At 39.7% G+C, this 20,178-nt stretch overlaps 4 protein-coding genes across 7 annotated transcripts in view; 2 read left to right on the top strand and 2 right to left on the bottom strand.

Annotated features, from left to right (window-relative positions):
* The window catches only part of LOC144645093 (jouberin-like), a 35,829-nt gene extending 35,242 nt beyond the window's left edge, over window positions 1–587 (top strand). For both annotated transcript variants that reach the window (XM_078504568.1, XM_078504567.1), the window contains exon 35: window positions 170–587. In XM_078504568.1, coding sequence (XP_078360694.1) covers window positions 170–269 — 100 coding nt within the window. In that variant the 3' untranslated portion in view covers window positions 270–587. The remainder of the gene's footprint in view (window positions 1–169) is intronic.
* A 1,807-nt stretch (window positions 588–2,394) lies between these two features.
* LOC144645222 (uncharacterized) lies at window positions 2,395–4,901 on the bottom strand. Its single transcript, XM_078504721.1, has 3 exons — window positions 4,734–4,901; window positions 3,290–3,548; window positions 2,395–2,601 (listed from the first exon to the last, which is right to left on the bottom strand). Exons 1-3 carry the CDS (start codon window positions 4,783–4,785, stop codon window positions 2,514–2,516), a joined length of 399 nt encoding a protein of 132 aa, XP_078360847.1. The 5' UTR covers window positions 4,786–4,901; the 3' UTR covers window positions 2,395–2,513.
* Window positions 4,902–7,624: 2,723 nt separating this feature from the next.
* Window positions 7,625–15,579, top strand: LOC144645192 (uncharacterized). Of its 3 annotated transcripts, none has more exons than XM_078504684.1 (4): window positions 7,625–7,773; window positions 12,599–12,790; window positions 14,075–14,315; window positions 14,833–15,579. In XM_078504684.1, the coding sequence occupies exons 1-4, from the start codon at window positions 7,678–7,680 to the stop codon at window positions 15,042–15,044; spliced, it is 741 nt and encodes a 246-aa protein (XP_078360810.1). In that variant the 5' UTR covers window positions 7,625–7,677; the 3' UTR covers window positions 15,045–15,579. The 3 variants fall into 3 exon arrangements, with proteins under 3 accessions (XP_078360810.1, XP_078360808.1, XP_078360809.1); XM_078504682.1 differs by lacking the exon at window positions 7,625–7,773 and adding an exon at window positions 8,386–8,715; XM_078504683.1 differs by lacking the exon at window positions 7,625–7,773 and adding an exon at window positions 10,498–10,774.
* A 40-nt stretch (window positions 15,580–15,619) lies between these two features.
* On the bottom strand, window positions 15,620–17,061 carry LOC144645157 (rhodopsin, GQ-coupled-like). Its single transcript, XM_078504639.1, has one exon. It carries the CDS (start codon window positions 17,054–17,056, stop codon window positions 15,965–15,967), a length of 1,092 nt encoding a protein of 363 aa, XP_078360765.1. The 5' UTR covers window positions 17,057–17,061; the 3' UTR covers window positions 15,620–15,964.
* Between the last annotated feature and the right edge of the window lie 3,117 nt (window positions 17,062–20,178).

Genomic DNA, 20,178 nt, shown 5'->3' with positions numbered 1-20,178 from the left:
GGCTGGTGATGATAATAACGAAAATCATCAAGTACAGGTATAGGAGATCTAGCGTATTGTTGTAACACCAAATTTTCAGACATTGACAAACAAAACAAAATGTGTGTCTATTAGACAAGAGAATAACATTTGCAATCTTGGGACTAACACTGTTGTTCTCCTCTTTCAGGGCACGTCACAGAAGGAGACATCGAGAAAGAGAAAAGCAACAACAATCCGAAGGTACCCCAGAGAAAAAGGTTTCACCAAGGAGAGCAAAGAAGAGATGACACATAATTAATTTTGACACCAAATGAGTATGATAAATTTTTACCTCGAGAGCATTTGCTTTTACGTTTTTTCCAATAATTGTGTCCGACAAAAAAATATGACCACTTTTGTGGCTCAAATTTTAAACCTCTATTTTAAAGTATTTTTAAATCAGGTTTACAATTTTTATCCGTAAAAAGTAGTTTTAAAATTTTGTTTTGTGCAATATAGTAAATTTTTATTGAGCTTGTGTAAAATAATTACAGTACAATGTACAAAATAAGCTTTTTAATTTGAACTTGACAAAAGTCAACATTAAATATTTTGTGATGAGTGACTTTGTGTCCACATGTATTTGCTGTTGCTTGCATACTACATCCTAAGAAATGTCAACCGCCCAAACTGGGCCTTTAGTGCCGTGTTTTTGCCTTTCTTGAGGTAAGTTCTAAAGAAAGTTGCACCCTTTTTAACTTGTAAATACAGGTAAGTGCAATGAACGAGTATTTAAGTAAGAAGGAAATCTGCTTGCTCATTCAGTAAACTTTTATTTTAATTGGGCTGACCAGGGCATCAGACAGGTCCTGCAAGGTGGACACGTTATCTCCTATTCCGGTCCCCTAATTCAGGGTTCGTACGGGTCATGGAAAACCTGGAAAGTCATGGAGTTTTAGAATTTTATTTTCCAGGCCTGGATAGTCGTGGAATTTAAGTGTGGGTCGTGGAAAGTCGTGTAAAATGGTATTGATTGTACAAAATAAATTAGGCAGGTTATTTTTTGTGAAGAAAAGGGTAGAAACCTTACCCGAAAAAAAGATAATTACCAAGACAAATGGTCAAATTTAGGACATGGAAAACTTTGAAAAGTCATTGGAAAGGTCATGGAAAGTCATGGAATTTCAAAAGCTCAAAAGAGTACGAACCCTGTAATTGCTGTCACTGTTTAGAAAAGTCCTTTTTGTAGGGTCTTTCAGGAGACAAAATAATGAACCAATCAAAATCTGTCTTCTGTAGTAGATATATTGGTGAGGTTGAAAGGGGGTTGTTGAAAGGTACCCTTTTTGTGGACCACAGTGCAGTAAGAAAGCGACCAAACTGGAATCTCGTATAATCGCTTCTGCACTTTCAAGACGTTATTTCCTTCCTGTTTCAAATAAATGCACCTTTTTAGGGTTGACTGCCAAAAAGGAACAAAGACGAACTTGAAAGCAGTACTATACTGTGAAAATAAAGTGCCTTGACCAGTGAGTGACACAAAATAACTGTCTGGCTGCCCTAGATGTGCCTGTTACTTGGTGACCAAGATTAAACTCATCACCTAGTTTATCATACTGATGAGCTTGGAAATACAAGTCTAATAACAGAGTGGCAATCTGGTGTGGCTCATAAAAATGGACTGTTGTTTTTAGGTTTTCTACGACACAAATTTAAATTTGGCTGTTACAAAATCTGCTAAAATCTGTGACAAAGCACCTTCAAGAGCTTAATGTCCTGCATCTTCAGTGTTATGGTCAGCAGGGGAGATAAAAGAACCCACACACTTATCGTAAAGAGTAGGGCATGGAGTTCCCGGTGTTGTGGTCTGGTCTTTGCCCGCTTTACTGTGCGTACTGTGAAATTATCGGAGATATTTTTAGCTGTATAAGCTACTCTTCAAATCCGAGGGTAAACAAATTGATGATGATGATGATGATGATGATGATGATGACAGTCTAACGTCAGCTAACGGACACTCCCATCTGCAGACACCTGTTAGTGGACAGTGAGTCAGTATCCAAGCCACATACAAGCTAGTCTCTCTTCAAGGCTGCGAAGGAGACTACATACAAGCACAACATTATTAACCTCTCATAGGTTACCACCTATCTTAAGTGGGCACCTTCTAAGGTCCCAAGTGTGTCTGCAGCTTGTCAAGCTCTTACACCCATGCTTGATACCACACTTAAAATTATTTTATGATTTTACTGCTTATTGCGGTGGTATAGTTTCTCACTCAAAATACTCTGTAAATTGGGTCACTACATCTTATCTTTTTAGTTAATTAAAGAAATATTCAGTTCCTCTCTCTTTTCTCTGGGTGTGCCAAATCGTGGGGGGTCTAAAACATCAACTCTAACAATGGAGAATGTACCATGGTACGAACAGGTATCAGTTCCAAATATTAATGTTGTTTATTGAAGTAATTAAAAGATGATTCACATTGAGAATTTAAAATGATCCTGGTTACATAGTTGCATTTGAGCTGTTTTATAACACAGAGAACACAGCTATTCACTTTTGCCTCGGCTTCCATCAGTCAGCTTCCTCAGCTTTTGTTTCAATGAGTTTGGTTTTACTGCATATGCAGCTGGGTTCCTTAAAATCAAAGAAACAGAACAGTGATTGGTAAACGTAATGAACATATGCACGGTCTTGTGGTAATGAATCCCTTTGTAGCCTTGAAGAACATTTTCTGCCCAATCAGGAGGCAGCATTCAGAGAGCTGTTTGGAACTGGTCTGGTAAGACTCTTTCCCCAGGGGCACCTTTCAATCGCTCCAACTTTTCTATGCCGAACTTTTTCCCGCAGTTTCTCTTTTCCCTCGCCCCCACTAACTGCCCCTGGGTCTCCGAGGATGCCGAACACCAAGGTGTTTCGAGGTGTTTGGATAGCCAACGAAACACTGTCTCGAGTGTTTGATATATCTTCTCAATCGAAACAAAAACTACGGAGTAAACGGAGAAATAAAATCCTAAACCGTCCATCACGGTTATGATTTTCTTTGGGCCATTCCAAAAAAAAAAAATCACCTCCCCGTTCACCGCTGGAGTCTTAATGTCCTGGAGTTGCCTCGGGGGTAGACAAATGAAATGCCCATCTCCGGGACAACAACGTTATCAAAAGCCCTTTTTAATGCCCTGGGTGAGAGGAGAAGGGGCATTGCTGGAATTGACTGATTCATTAGAAACATTTTCCTGGTTGCCAATTATGTTCATTTTCATGCAGTTAAGTTTTGCCCATGCCACAAAAGACTTAACTTCCAAAGCAGATTGGTGTAACATACCTTGAGCATTTAAGAACACCACAAGTCACTTGTTTCGTCTGGCTAGACATATTTTGTTCACAGAAAGATCTTGAGCAAAGTGTGCTCATGAAACATGACTTGGCAAACTCGTGTGTGATTGTGCCATCGTGAAGAGTTTTCTTGCGGTGCACTGTCATACAGGTGTCAAGGAAGGGCTCGCAATTAAGGACCTTGCTGTTGCGACTACAGTCGGCCCAGGACTTTTGCGAGTAACACGTTTGGCACTTTAGCGACGAGCCTGGAAACAGGAAGAAGAAGAAAAAGGTAGATTCGTGCTGATGTCGTTCTCCGATCACTTTTTGCGCGCGGGGAGCTTTGGACCGCTCTCGTAAAATGTTAAATTTTAAATGTTCCATTTCTCTAGCGAATAGCCTTCTCGCAGGTTATTTTCTTTAGAAGTAGTGCTGAGGACAGAAAGCCGCCAGCTCTGTGAAAATGATCGTGTCGAGAATTAGGCCATTTCCGAGTTACCCTTTGCCTCTGTTTCAAAACGAGTCTACGTGCGAAACCATTCATGTGAAAATGAGTTTCACCTACAGGTCCATTTTCATGCAAATCTAACTCATTTTCATTTGAACTGTTTCGCACGTAGACTTGTTTTGAAACAAAGCCAAAAGGGTAACTCGAAAATGGCCTTTTAACGGTGCAGTTAAAAAATCTCCTAAAATTAAAGTGGTTTCTCCTCTTTTTGCACATAACGTAACCAAGAAACTTTATATTCTTCGTGAAAACTGGAGCCATCAGCAGCAGTAAAACAACTACGGTATGCAAAAGGTTTCTGAAAAAGAAAATATTGATTAAAGCCATTTAAACGGGGTATTCTCAGATGTTTCCCGTGAAACCTGAGGGGAAAATTATATGTTCTCCTCTTTGTGCACAGTGACAATGAAACTTGATATCTCTGTGAAAATTGAAGCAGGGTACGTTTTTCGGTTGTACTGAAGAATGTTGGCCTTCAGCAGCACTTAAACAACTGTGCAAAAGGTATGTAAAAAAAAGCCTTGATTGAAGCCATTTAAACGGGGTATTCCCAGATGTTCCCTGTGAAACCTCAAGTCGGATACGTTAGTAGGTTATACTGAAATTCCAATTCGACCCGCATGAAAACCAGCTAGAGCTGATGTGGCTTCCTCTCTAAACATTGCAATTTTATTTATTTTGTTGAACGTTGGACTCTTCAGCAGCAGAAAAAAACTATGTAAAAGGTATGTGGAGAAAGAAAAACTTGATGAAAGCCATTTAAACTGGGAAATAACTTTTTGTTACTGTTTGATTACAATTCGATTTTAGTAACTCTTTAAAAGAAGCTTAGTTTTATCGGCTAATTAAAGAAAATTCTTCGATTTTTTTTTGTATATATAAGTCTCATTAAATTGCTTTGGACTGGATGAAATTTCTACTTTTTTTTATAAATCAACCTCACCTGAGCTTAGTAAACTTAGAAGAAGGAAGCTACAGATGAGAAATCCAGTCATCGCCGCTATTAAAGTCTCCAACGAAACCGTTCAACCTGGCTCCCTTTAAACGCTTTAGGGTCAGTGCTCACGAAGAAACTAGCATGCCACTAAAGAGCCTTCAAACCCAGTTGTGTGCAACTATATACCAATAATGCCACATGGTTTTTCTGCCAATCATATCGCGTCATCCAGACCACCCAAGCGTGCTAAGCCGCCAACTTGGAGGAAATTCTGTGGTGATCCTATCAGTAGTAGAATGCGTTTTTGTTTTGTTAGGAACTTTTCTCGAGAAGATTTTGTAGACTATAAGTGTGTCTAGATACGTTTTGTTTCATTTTTCGGAATCAAGAGTTTTCTCGCAATGTTTGACTTATCAGGGTCGTAGCTAGCAAGGGACAAGACGAGGCACTTGCCTCGTCCAGATTTTAACCCAAAATTAAAAACAAAATACATTTGATAGTTGGGAACTTAAGTCTCCAGTTTTTTCCTGTTGAAGGAGATTGATTTTTTCTGAAGAACTCCCTTATGAAAAATGCTGAAAATAGCGTTTCAGAGCTTCTAGATTTCAAAATTTCCTGTGGAGCATGTCCCCAGATCCCCACTATAGCCTCGTCTGTTCCAAAAGTTTGTTTACGTCTCTGATTATTTTTTCTTTTTATTTAATATCAGTTTTGGCGCTCAAGGACTATCGAAAGTAGTTATAGTAATGCTTGTATTTCTCTTGATTTTGTTATCCGAGATTGTATATTGCAATTGATCCAAAATAGATCTAAAATCCTTTTTTTTTTTCATATATCACAAGAGAACTTTATTACCGGAAAAACGACTATCAGGACGTTCCTTATATGGTTATGGGCAGATGTAAGGAGTCTGAAACACCGGTTGTAGCGATGCTATAAGCAAACGGAAGTGAAAGAAAGCAAGGTTAATTAAAACATCTTTGTGTTAACGCCCTTAAGATATGTCCCCATACATTTATTAGGCGGTGTGATGGCTGTCAACCAACGAATAAACAAAGTTACACGCCTTTGGCCAAAGTTTCATTCTCAGCACCCACTGTGCATGAACTACTTCCTTTCAGTTTTAATGGCAACGCCAAACTCTTCAGCAACCACAGTGTTTTACTTCCTTTATGGGGGGATTAGTTCAATGCTGTGGTTTTGGTACGTGTTAGCACTAAATAAAATAAATAAAATAAATAATTAATGAACTTATATTGCGCAAGTATCAATCAAGGATTTTCACTTGCGCATTACAATATTTATAAAAGTTTAAATTACTAAATGGCCCTAAAATTAATAAAAATACTAAAATACCTGATAAGTATAAATTCCAATTAATAAAAAAAAAAAAATTACCTTAAAAATACCTTCTGAAACAGTTGAGTTTTAAGTGCTACCCCGCCGCACCCCCACCCCCGCACCACCCACTTCTCCAACACCCAACGGGACCCCCCCACCACCCACCGACCAAACGCAGGCCCCGCCCCACCCACCTTCACGCGACCGCGATCCAGAGGGGCGAAGGGGGGGAGGCGGGCAGACAGGTGCCTGGGTGGTAGTCTCCGGGAAAAAATACTCGAGACAAAAGCCGCTCCACGCTTCGATCTTAGCAATGAGTTGCAATCGAGCGGAACACAAAGACACAGAAGCTCAACTACTGGGAGCTTTCGCGAATGTGAGCGGATCGGAAGATGCGCACCTCTCTATATTTTTATATGAAAAGTAAAAATAAGATAGGTAGAGGATAATGTAGCGGCAAATAAAATTGAAAATAGAGAGGTGGGGATGAATTGTAGTCAAACATGAAATTCACTTGCGACTTCTCTAACGGGTGGTCCCGGGCTGGATTTTTTAAGTACATTATATACGCCGATCTATTTTTTTTCCATTTCGTGTACAGACACATTTGCCACAATTACACTTGTCATGTCCTGCTCAATATTTCGGGCTATGTTTATTGCATCGTTGATATTTTTAGTTCTTTAGGTGCCCCGCTACCTGCCAAGATAAATTTCATACTTCACTCGACGAGTGTTTGACAAAAATTGACAAATTTCGGCGGGACGCGAAAACGGCCTTTTAACCTTTTGCCGATTTTCTCAAATATAAAAACCCTTTGAAAATTTTAAATGTCATTTTCGTAAATAGTTCACCAAAGGGTTTCTTTTGACTGGATATGAAGAAATGCGAATTAGGAGTTTTGAAATTTTTTTCTCGAAAATTCAGTCGGTAGCACTTAAATATTTCTAATAAAAATGGGAAGATCATTCCATAATTTTGGAGCAGCCATATAAAAAGATCTGTCACCCAGGGTAATAAAAGACTTGCATGTAGGAAAGTTTAAAAGTATTCCATCATTTGACCTTAAGTTATACCTACCACTAGTATCCCTAACAGATATAAGTTCGGAAATATAAGGCGGAGCGAGAACACAGATAGCCTTAAACGTTAACAATAAAATCTTAAAGTCAATACGAAACTTGACAGGCAACTAATGAAGTGATCTAAGCAGAGGGGTAATATGGCAATATTTGCTTTGTTCTAAAACAAGGCGAGCGGCTGAGTTCTGAACTCTTTGCAATTTCTGTAGCTGACATGCCGGTAGTCCATATAATAAGCTATTACAATAGTCAATTCGACTAGAAATAAAGGCATGCATCAATGTTTCCGTGCATTCCTTACTAAGATATTTCCTAATCCTTCTAACATTATACAAATAATAAAATACAACAGAGCTTGTTTTCGTTATGTGGTCGCCCATCGATAGATTGGAATAAATAATAAATAAATAGATTTAAATAAATAATAAATAATAAATTGGAATTTACAGTGGCATCTTCCACATAGTGGTTCTTCTTGATCCAACTGACTGATTCCAGATCGACTTGGTATTTGGCAGTGTTGGTTTATGTGGAGGGAGGAAAACCGGAGAACCCGGAGAAAAACCCTCGGAGCAAGGACGAAAACCAACAACAAGATACAAAACCAAAGAGAAACTCGAGAGGCATAAGTATCGTCTCGTGATACGGTGACGTTTAGACGTTTGTATCGTAATTGCTGGTTTTCACTGTCACGCAAGTAACGATACTGTCACGCGCTGCAAAAAATAAATCCAAATCTTTTAATTCAAAAAAATCAAGAATATTACAGGTTGTAGAAAATTACTAGATAGCCTACGTGACCAAGTCTCAGGTCTGTACGGTATTCCTTGCTCGAGTTATCTGTTAAAATGTTTCACGAATTTTAGAGAGCACAGTATGAAAATTCCATGCTGGAGTCCGTGTGAAGGGGCACCAAGATGGCCGCCGGAAATGAATGAAAACATCTGGCATTCACTTCTGCTATAAAAAGCGGTCAGTTCACCTTCGTGAATACGTAAACACTAACATAAACACTTCTTGTAAAACCTAAATTGTTCAGATCGTTAAAAATCACAGGATGAAGCATTTTTTTGTAAGTATACGTGACAGCCTTCAGGCGGCCATTCAGATGTCGTGTGGCGCAAAACTCCGAAATTCAAATTGTTATATCTTAAAAACGGCGGATGCTAACGAGCTGAAACCTTCAATAAGATACATGTTGAGGACGTCTAATAGCCAGTGAAGGGTAAAAAGTCATGAAACTCGCGATTTTGAATTTTTCAATTTTGATGACGTCACGTGAAAACCAAAAATAGTAACAGTACTTTTAATAGCTCATGAGGTAATGTGCAACAGTTCTATAAAAAGAGGCCGCGATTTCCATCTCCCGATATCGTAAAAGAAGCTACACGCAAAACATGGCTTACAGTGCAGGGTCCTTTGCTGGAGTCCCCTTGCATGGGGTCCCTGGGAGCAGTGACACTTCCGAAGAAGACAAGGTTGTAGATAACATCAAATACACCATTTGGGGAATCCTTGTTTCTCCACACTTCGACAAGAGGGCTATTCAGCAAAGAACACTCAAGGTATATGTAGAACACGCAGCCGCATGCCTTAGTGTTATGTAAAAATAAATTTATGAAGTATCAAAAACATTCTGCAAAAAGGAGCACCGAAACGCGATTATATGTAGTAACAGTAGAGATAAAATTCCGACTGGCAAGACAGCTCTGAAACGGCGACTTTAATTAGACATAATTGATTGGTATTGTCATGTTCAAGAAAAAGCGACGGAGATCAGATATATCAGATGGGGACGGGTATAGGGCTGGCGATTCGTGTGTAAACGTGGGTTTTTCTGCCGGGTATACTTGTTTAAATCCGTTTATGCGTGCGGGCTTTTATGCCATATATACAACCATTTCTATCGCGTATATACGCGTATTTAAAGACGCATATATATGCATAACCAATACCGCGGCTATGCGCAATCAGAAAATCCGTATTCATGCGTACCTGCATGGGCCCACGTATACGCGTGCTAAAATGCGCGTACAATGCGGGGTTCGGATCGTCTCGGTATAAGCTGCACGAAAAGTGCCTCGAACAGAATAGGCTCCATGTATGATAGCAACGAAAAGTGCCTTGGTAATGAAAAGTGTCTTTAGTGATGTAAACATTGTGAAGATTAAGATCTTTTGTCGTGACCTGCATTTTCTTGAATATTTGTATCTGCTCTCCTGCAACGGAGTTTCTGGAGACTGTTTCTCGTCCTTTCACTGACTGTTCAAGATCACATGCTGATCTCCACATGGCAGAAAACTTGATAGTCCGGGCTCAAGCATGCGTAGTAATGCAAGATTTATTGACAGACGCGGCAAATTATGGCGGCAATCAAGTCAATCAACAAGAGGCTTTGTCTCAACTTTGTCGATTATCGCGGGAAAGTACCTCGTAGTTTCCCAGGTTCTTGTTGGCTGCCTACGTGGGATCAACTTCCATCCGCCTTGAGCGCCTGCTTTCCTCCCCGTACGTTTGGAACCGGACTCGCAAAACGGCTGGAAATCGAGCCCTTACCCTCCAGCTCCCTCCCTTCCCCTCTGGGCCCTGGCCCCTGCAATGGATTTAAAATATTCGTGTCCCAATTTCAAAAAGGTTATTTGCCGTTGTCGGAACCGATTTCCTCTCAGCTATTTATTTTCTCTATAAATGTATAACTGTCGCGTTTGTCGATCGGGATTCTTGTCCGGGACCGCAGTTTTGTTTTCTTTTTTACAGCGTCATGCTGACGTAAGCTGCGAGAGTGACGTCAACATTATAGTGGGAGCAGGAAGCTCACATCCTACCTGATTGCACAATAAAAATTGGAAATACTAGCCCAGAATGACTTGTAAAGGTGCAACGGCGGGCAGATCTTAGCGTTATGTAAAAAAATTCTGAAGTATCGAAGACATTCTGCAAAAGGAGCAACAGAGGAAAACGTTTTGCGGCACAGCAATGCAAACTAATCTGCCAAATTGTCGTGGTTATGCAATCGCGTGACTCTGAGCTCTCGTGACTCTCCTTTGTGCACGCACGTGATCGATATGTCACGAAATCAGGGTTAACTTACCGACAGTAATTTTCTGAATTTTATCAACGTAAAACATCAAGCAGCTGGCGTTGTCGTTTTAAATGACAAATGTTCTGCGTAATATGTTGCTATTGGAAATAAATACATATTTAATCATAGAAACTCAAGGAAAAACATACCAAAAGTGCTGAAAGCGACAGATGAAAAATGATATATGTATACAAATGTATACAGAGAGAAACTCGAGAGGCATACGCACCGTCTCGTGATGCGGTGACGTTAAACTTTCGTAATGGTAACAGTACTTTTAATAGCTCATGAGGTAATGTGCAACAACACGACAACGGCTCTATATAAAAAGACGCCGCGATTACCCATGTTCTGAAATCGTAAAACAAAGCTACACGGAAAACATGGCTTGTCCTGCTGGAGCCGTTGGCGGTGGGGTCGCCGTGGCTATGAATGACTCTTCAGAAGAAGACGAGGTTGTAGATAACATCAAATACACGATTTGTGGGATCCTTGCTTCTCCACTCTTCGACAAGAAAGCTATTCAGCAAAGATCACTCAAGGTATATGTAGAACACGCAGCCGAAAATAATTTTTTTAAGTACCTTAAACATTCTGCAAAAGGACCACCGGAACATAGCTATAAGTCGTGAAACAGTGCAAAGTATTAAACAGGCCATTTTGCAATCGCGTGACGTGAACTTGGGATTTCGTGACTCTTTTGCCTGACCGTGATCGAAAGGTCACGAAATCAGGATCGGGTCCGATTGAAAATAATTTTACCAACGTAAGGCATAACTCAGCTGGTATTGACCTTTAACGGTTTGTAGCGTTATGTTATTTTAAAAGAAGAGAAAATAAATTTAATTGACAGATGAAAAAAGATGAATGTATATGAAATCAAAGAAAAAATCGAGAGACATTCATTACTGGCGTCTCGTGATACGGCGGGGTTTCGCAACAAGTGCAATCCGACATTGAACATTTCGCAATAGACTGTTATAATTATTAAAGAGGCTATGTCCCAGGGGGGTACTCCGGGGTCCAAGTGACGGGGATGTGCGAAGGATTTTTTGGGGGTCGAAATTTTCGATTCCGGGATTTTTTTGGGTATGAGAATTTGGCAGGTATTTTTTTGGGTGACTTGATTTAAATAGGGGACTTTTTTGGGTATTAAAATCAAACTAAAGTGCCTTAGCGCGGCCTTGGCAATTTAGGGGTAATTTGACTAGGGATTTTTTTGGGCGTTTTTTTTGGTCCAGGGATTTTTTTGGGCAATGTCGGAAGACTCAGGGATTTTTTGGGTCCTGAGTTTTGCCTCCATTCGATCATCCCCGTCACTTTGATCCCGGAGTACCCCCCCCTGGGGGCTATGTCACGCAATTTAAGACAATTTCGGCACTGTTGAACTGAAATATCACAATAACGGTTTAAAACGGTAGAACTTAGTTGGGGTCGTGAAAATTACATTTACTCAAAAGTGACTAAGATGGGGTCTATAATTGGCCATAGAATATGACAATAATGAGGTAGGGGTTCTGAGAGGCCAGCGGCACATACCTAACAAAGATTGACCCAAGTACCCCCCCTCCCGGGGGGGGGGGGTTGAATAGGCTAGCAAGGTGTCGACAAGTTTGATAAAGAAATCATCCCACTTTTTTCAAATTTGTACCGGCTTCTCGCTATCCTTGAATTAAGTAAGATTTCGATGAAATTGTGAGTCTTTAAACAACGCACTGCACTTTCCAGCTGTCACTTCGGCTCCAAGGAAAGAGACAGATTTTCCACACCATTAAAATCACGAACGATCTTTGTGGATGGCATAAATTAGCATTTAGCTGCTATCGTATTTTTGCGTGTTTGAGCACAGGTAAACCAAACAGGGTTTACGTAGTATACTACGAGAGTGACAATCTTTCTGCTTGTCACGAATATTTCCTCGCACAACGTTAGGGATTGCGTGACGAGGCAAGGTTGTCCCTTAATCTTCGTTTCAATCTTGTACCCAGGAGCCCAGGAACTTCGTGGTTTCCCTTGACCGTTAAGTAAGGAGCGCTACAAAGGGTCTGGTACGAGATTGCTCCAATTTGCTGTTGTGAGAAATCCAAATATAATTTGATGGTGATGTTCCCTTAGAGTGGAGGCGGCATGGCCTAGTGATTTGTGCTTTGTGGTACCGAATTTAACTCTTCCAATCTGGTCATCCTTCCACCGGTTTATTTACAATATTTGATTGTTTGGTCTTGTTTATTTATTCAAGGACCACAATGTAAACTACCAGGACAAGTACACCAGTAATCAGTTTACCATATAAATTTAATATTTTTTACCCATCCTAAGTCGCTAGCCATCGTTCAATCTCCTTACAGTTTGTTTTCTCTTTCCAGTTATCAGAAGCATACTGCTTGTTATGGCAGAACAGCAAGACAGGAGACGTTGATGGACGCCAGGGCTCAAAAGCTAAGATTGGCGGCGCCGTTTGTGCAGTTCTGCTGGATCTGATAGCCATGGGAAAAATTTGGATTGAGTTTGAAAAGAAGAAGTTTTTGTTTGTAAATTACACAGATATATGGGTGCGGGTGAGTTGGATTAGTTTTTATTTGCAGACCCGAGCAACTTTACATGGCAACGATAGACTTTTGACAGCTTCTTTATTTTTCAATGCAAGTCATTTGTTTATATCTCTTTTTCTCATTTTCTGTATTGTAGTGTGAACCCTGTTTTTATTTTCACCCTTGTCCCCGCCTCGATTAGTTGCCTTTAGTAGTAGCGGGGGCAAGCAATTTTGTAACTTTACTCATAAAAAAAAAAACAAAAAAACAAATAAAGTTCAGTGCAAGAACGCGAAAGAAACAGAGACCGAAGCGAAGGCGAACGTGAAGCATGATGGGATGGCGAATGACGCCCTCCCATCCCGTCGCGCCTCACGTTTTGCGCTGGCGTCCAGTTCTCTCGCGACTCTTTTCCCCGTTCAACGATCAAAAACGACTGCTCACCTGCTAAGTTTGGTTTACACGTTTTAATCAGTAAGGAGTACAAGTCGAGATCTTTTTTCCCACGAAATTGACCTTGCAATTACCTCTCCGAGAACCGACTGGGCCTACTTTAAGAGTATATTAATTTCCTAATTAACATAGCGTGACGCGTGGCGCATCCTGATCGTAATTACCTGGCGTGACAATTCGCGAACTCTCGCGCTTTATTTATATAAAAATTACTCAATACTCTGATGTTGTAATTGTTGAAGCATTGATTTGCACTTTTTTCTCGAACTCGTTGTTGGTTGTTTAAATCTAATAACCTTTTTTTTTTCACTGATTCGATACCGATTTTTATCAAAGACAAAAAAAATCTGCTTTGAAACTGTTTTCTCCCGAATTCTTTTAGCATCTAGAATCAGTTGTAACAAAATTGGGAGCACATATTTGCTTCTGACGAAGTTCGTTTAAAGGGACACTGTCACCAGTTTCACTCCAAAATCTCAAGAGCCTAAAGACACATGGAAATTACGAATAGTGGTCCAATTTTGTTAAAAATCACCATGCAAGAGTACTGAAGCGATAAACAAGTGATGTCATTGTGATGCCATCAGGAACTTTCGGTCTAAACCCTAAGAAATCAGGCTGATTTTTTCAAGTTTTGTCCTTGTGGACTGGAAAACACCTAAAAATTATTATGGCTCCCTAGCTTCTTTCTTCAACAACAATTTACTTATCTCCACCTTGATGTACTTGGTGCATTTCGCGTACGAGAAGACCTATTCACCAATTCTAGTACTTTTTACCGAAAAGCATAAAAAAAACCCGTGAGCGTGTCCCTTTAATTATTCATTCGACCTTCATTTTCATTTCCTCTTCTCGCAGGTGAATGACCCGTCTCCGACAGGAACGTTCCTGGACAGAGCTTTGTTCAATAAAATCGCGGCGAAAAGTAAAGAGGGTTACAAGAGGAAATTAGTGGACTGGATCCGGGACTGCATCACTGACTGGGGTTGTGACAACAATGTACCTTCCGTGTGTCTTGACAGCTTGGTGAAACAAGGAATCCTTGGAAAGGAACGCAAAATGGCGGGGCTCACAACTGACTATCCCACGAAAAATCCAGGTGAGCCTTCATAATCAAAGCTGTGGGGTTTATTCAACGATTCGAAAAAGTAACACTGCATTCAAAGTTCTTTGCAAGTGCAGAATGACGTCATAAGGATGTCGTGTAATGTTGCTTAGCAACTCTAGTCCCACTTTCGCATGGCCATAGTCGTGGGACGTCTGGGTACGAAAATAGTTTAAAGACCCCTTACTTAACAAATCTCATTGTAAAAGAGTTTTGGCCCTGATAACGATGTGATCCCCATAAATTATTTTCGCTTCTCGTAAACAGAAGAGGGTTTTAACCAATAAAACAAACAAGAAACATAGGGCTTATGTTCCCAAAAATAATTTTATAGAGTAAACTGCACATGTTTTGCCCTTTTGAGTTTAGATTTCGCGATACCCACCTGTATTTCAGTTAACTTTCACATCAGGTTTTTCTGACGCATAATATTTCTTATTTTCATATCAGTTGTTAAACTACAACTTGACTCCAAAATTAAACATTAAAGCTTGATTCTCTTGTGTTTCAGAGCCCAGGAAATCACTTTCTTGTGAAATAAGAAAGATTGCTCTTGAAGAAACGAAGCCAGATTGTTACATGAGAACGCTGCTGACTGTTCTGAGAGCTGTGGATAACTTTTATTCTTTTGATGATCCTTTCCTAGAAAGACACTTCACTAGCAAAGAATATAAAGGGGCAAAAGCCACCATTAAGAAGGTCGTCATGTTCAATAATGTGTAGACTATATAAAAACGCAAATGATATTCCTAACTAAACCTTAAACAAAAGTAAGCGGCCTGACCAAGCTACAGTTCTTTGGGTAATCACTGTCCAGTTCTTGCCCTACGCGTGACCAAGTGCAGTATTGCGTGACAGTTAGATTCATTTGAGACTAGAAACACAAAAATAATGGAAAACTGGCGTGAGCCTTGAATCTGACTCACTAAGTATCGGTGTTTTTCTGCATAAGCCTTTTACACGTTAGTGGTGCTTTGTGACAAGTATTTATTGCAGTTTTTTGAGGAAACATTTTTGTATCTTAACGTTAATATTGAATGTTTAGCTTTTTTGTTAATTTACAATGTACCACGGTTCATACTTGGTTCATACGGTTCATACACGGTTCATACTAACAGTCCGTAGTCCGCTACGGACTGTTACAGTTAATACCAGCTTATTAGACTAACTAGGATAAATATGGGGATTATTTACTATTGTTATTGTTATTGTTTCGACCATTTTCGTTGGCCATACAATAAAAATCTTGTAAACCGCATTTGGTTGGTCTGTACGAGAGAATCTTGAAGTCAACTTCCTACGAATAAACAGGGGCACCTAAGCAGCAGTTTAAAACATTTGTTTTTAGTTGCTGACAAATTGATATCTGTCCAGTACTCCCAGGGGAAAAGATTCTGAAGCATTTCCCAGCAGTGTCCCATTTCTTCCAACAACTCTCACAAATGAGTCCGGTGGGCGTGGTTAAAGGCCCAAATTTCGGCCTTGAGGGGGATAGGGGTTAAAGACAATATCTTCCACTCGATATGTGCCCTCTTGGGGCTGCAAAGCTAATGAGAGAATTTTGAGACACAAAGGCTAAAACCTCCACTATTTCAACACTTTTCAACAAGAAGGTTGAAGAAGCTTAAAACAAGGTCTTGTTCTCAAACGTTTTGCTGGTTTCTTTCCAGCACGCCTTCAGGCAGGTCCATTCTTCGTGTCAGGACCAGTCCTTCACCAAGAGGATGCGATCTCTCTGCAGCGCTATTTGTTTCTGATGTCATGTTTAGAGTGTTATAAACTTGCTTGAAAGCCTCCTTAAACTGTGGGTTAAACGCGCCGTAGATAATTGGATTACAAAAACTGCTCGAAAACATCATGTAATAAACGATGATATAGACGAATCGTGAGGCTGCACGACCGATTATTTCAAATATACCGACGATACAGACTGGTGTCCAGCACAGAGCATACACACAAACCACGGCAACGAATACCTTAATTATCTTTGTTTCTCTTTTTGTCGTTCCCATGGTGATGTGTTGATTATTACGGCTCTCCGACTGAATATGATTTTGAATCTGACGGGAGCTCCGCCTTACAAACCTGAAGATGGCGAAATAGCAGCAAATTATGATAATCATTGTTATTAAAATTGCAACTGTGAGTAGAAAAGCAATGTAGGAAATATCTTGCATACTCCACCCCATTGTGCAATCCGTGAATTTATCGCTGAATTCAATAGTTCCCCAGCCGTAAAGAGGCGGGCTACACACAAAAACAGGAATTATCCACGAGGTAATGATTATCACATAGGTTGTTTTACGATCTGAAAAATACTTGGTGTACAAATTTCTTTTGACGATGCTGAAATAGCGGTTAATCGCAATTCCCGCCATGGTTTGAAGGGAGGCTGTCCCAAATACCAACTCAAAGAACCCAACAAACCTACAAGCCATGTGACCTAATAGCCACCGGCCACTGTACATACTCGCGATCCAAAATGGCAGGTGCAACGTTGCCATGGAGATGTCAGTCCACGCAAGATTTTCGACCAGCATGTTGGTTATGGTGTTCAGACGCGGAGTTCTGTGAATCGCGACAACAACTAATGAATTTCCAACGATGCAGGCGACGCATATTAAAACTGCAATTGTCACTTCGATGCCGACTTGTAATGGAGACCGCCCGAGGGGATCTTCGTTCTCTTTTAAGGCGTCGCTAAAGTTATTGCGATGTAGGTTTGTTTCATTCATCACTGCAATGGTAGACACGAGAGGAAAACACAAATGCAGTTATTAAAATAGCATATTGACTGAATTATTCAAACCACTTCATCTAAAAATAAACTGAAAAAGTTACTTTTCTCCGATAAACTTTAAATTTACTAACAGCATCCCTTTTGCTGACCACAAAGTTTCTTGTTGTTGTCTGTTTGTTTTTCAAAACGCGTTCTTCATTTTTTTGAGCGTGAGATGGAAGAACGAGTGATGAGTGAACTGATTCAAGCGCTCCAAAAACAATCATCGGGAAAAGATGTTACGTTCATGGCGCTTAGAAAATTATCTATGAGAGGATCATTCTTTCTTGCTGTTATATATCCTGAACTACAGGCGATACATTACAATGCCAGAAAAAAGGGTTTTAAAAATCCTTTTTGAATACAATTTGTAAAAGGATGAGAAACATGACTAAGCGCGATTTCCATTAGCTAGATCTGGCTGGCAGGTCAGGTGGTTTTGAAACTGAAATGGGCCTTTTTCACGAGATTTAACCACAAATCCACCACAACGGTGTATAATATTTATGCATTGGCTGAGTTGACTTCTGTTTTAGAATATTCTGGTCTGGCCGGCCAGATCTGACTAATGGTAAGCACCCAAAGATTTACCTTTAGCTAGGTGAACGTCTTTCGCAGCGAGCTCAGTCAGGTTTCTTGAGTTTTCAAAGGATCGGAGAAGCGAAGGTGTGTCTAGTCGAGGTTAAAAAAGCCGTCTGCTTCTTTATCGCCCACTTTTTTAAAAAAGTTGGAAATTACTGATATTGTTTCTGCAATTTGACTTCAATGTGGTAAAATTTTGTTGAATTTGCACTACAATGAAAGCAAAACAGTATTGAAGCCTCGCGGAAGTCGCTGTTATTGCACAAAGGCTTATCGGCACGGTTCAGTTTAATACCGTTATTACTCGGGAAAAAAGCTTTTATCGATTGTCAGACCTTGTCAGTTGGTAGTTTGCTTTATGGCTTCTGATAAAGGACGAATGCAATTATTCTGCCATTTCTTTAGCAATTGTGTCAATACCTTTAGGGACTCTTGGTAGCAATACACACACACCAAATATATCATGTAAACAAAGTTTGCGTATATTGAAAGTCAAATGATGAAGTAATTAATTCTCCAAAATTGATCCTTAACACTTCAAATAAACACAGTTGGGAGAATATAATGTACATCCTCTTAGCACCTGCCACTTTCAGTAATGAATAAGCAACGCAGCTTTTAGTAAAAGTTTAATGTAAGACACCTGCAAGGCATGTTATGAACCAACTACAGTGGGACCCCGATATAACGATATGCCAAGGGAGCAGTAAAATTATATCGTTATATCGAAGAATCGTTATATCGAAACTCCCGATATAACGATATGGCCTTAAAACAACCGAAAATATCGTTATATCGGGGTAAACCTAACATATACTTTTTTACTGGATCAAGAGGCTTAGAATACAGTATCGTTTTCTTACTGTAATGTTATTGTATTAAATTCAATGTTTTGCTTAAATTGTGACTTTATACTGATAATATCGTTATATCGGGAAAGAATTTATGTTCGGTCCGCTAAATCATTCTCATCGTTATATCGCGATCGGGAATATCGTTATATCGAAAATCGTTATATCGGGGCTCTGTACCATGCATTTTAAATTTACTGTAACTTTTGTCGGGACATTTATCGTTATACCGGGAATATCGTTATATCGAGGATCGTTACATCGGGCTCCACTGTAGAAGCAACGCTTCCAATATTGCAATAACTGAAATGAAAAGGGTTTATTTGACTTTAGTGCACTGAGTTTCAAACCGGTTCCAGTACACATTGCCAAGAAAGAATGTCGTGACGTTGGCTTTATATTTGAAATATTTCTTTTCGGCTTTAATAAATATCAAAAGATATGAATAAAGCTGTTTTTATGTTATGAATCAGTCAACAGAGTCGCAAGATTAATATACTAAAACAATGAATTGATAAAAAGATCAGTTATTACAAACGCGAGTGTTTATATTATTAATGATAGATATATACTTTAATTAAAAATTTGCCGAGTTTCGCATTTGTTTTCTATTTCTTTTTATGGCATGCTTTTGTTCTTGTCGCATGGAAACTGCTCAAAGTAACAAATGTTTACTTTAGAGTATATAAGGCTGCGATATAATTAAAAATTGCCTGGTGATCCGTTATTGCAATTTCAGTGCTCATTTCAGTCAGGGGCACGGGGTTCTCCCGGGAGTGAATTATACGGGGAGGCTCCGCCCGAAGGGGTACTGGACCTTTTCAGCCTGTAGTTCACGGGTTAGTGTACACAAAAGGGTACAAAAATCTGTCATTTAGGTATTAAAAAGGACCTTTCGAACAGGCCCACCAAACCGTTGATTCATTTAAGTATTTTATGGGTTATTCAAGTAAAAAAAGAAAAAAAAAAGAAATGCAGTATTCCTTTAAGGTGTGTCCGAAAGATGCTTGGCAACTTTTACGCAAAGTTTCGTCTTTCGAGCAACTTTTTTCCTTTCAAACAACTTTCAACTAATTTTATGTAATTTTCAGCAACTTTTTGCAATTTCAAGGCCGAAGATTTCCGAAGATTCTCTGAGTGTTGTTCGAAGGCCACACGAACGTTTCCAAGTATTTGTCGAACTTCTCCGAAGATTAATGAAATTTGCCAAAGATTTCCGAGGCAGTTTAGAAGATGCATTAGAAACTCGTCACTAAACCTAACGTCATCGGTATCTTCACGATTGTTCTTAGTGGAATAAATCTTTGTATTTCAACAATTTTTTGCTAAATGATAATTCAGTTTCGGTTAATCTGGAGAATTTTCTTCTTCAAAAGCAACGTTTTGGATCTTTTGGAACAACTTTCGAGCAACTTTTTGGATTTGGGGGCAAATTTCTGGCAACTTTTTAAGAAATTTCGAGCAGCTTATTGCTTTATTTCGAACATCTATGGGACAGACCTACCCCTCCCCCCCCCCCACCCCTGGGGGTTTCAGCCGATACCCCGCACCTGTTCAAAAACAAAAAAAAAAACAGAAGGACATGACACTTTTGCTTACATGAAAGACAACCTCGTCGCCAGACAAACGAGCCTGCTGCCAGCAA

The sequence above is a fragment of the Oculina patagonica genome, chromosome 3 (genome assembly GCF_052425735.1).
Source record: "Oculina patagonica isolate OP01 chromosome 3, crgOcupat, whole genome shotgun sequence".
Lineage (NCBI taxonomy): Eukaryota > Metazoa > Cnidaria > Anthozoa > Scleractinia > Oculinidae > Oculina > Oculina patagonica.
Note: the sequence above shows the minus strand (reverse complement) of the source record. Positions and strands in the feature narration are given on the sequence as shown.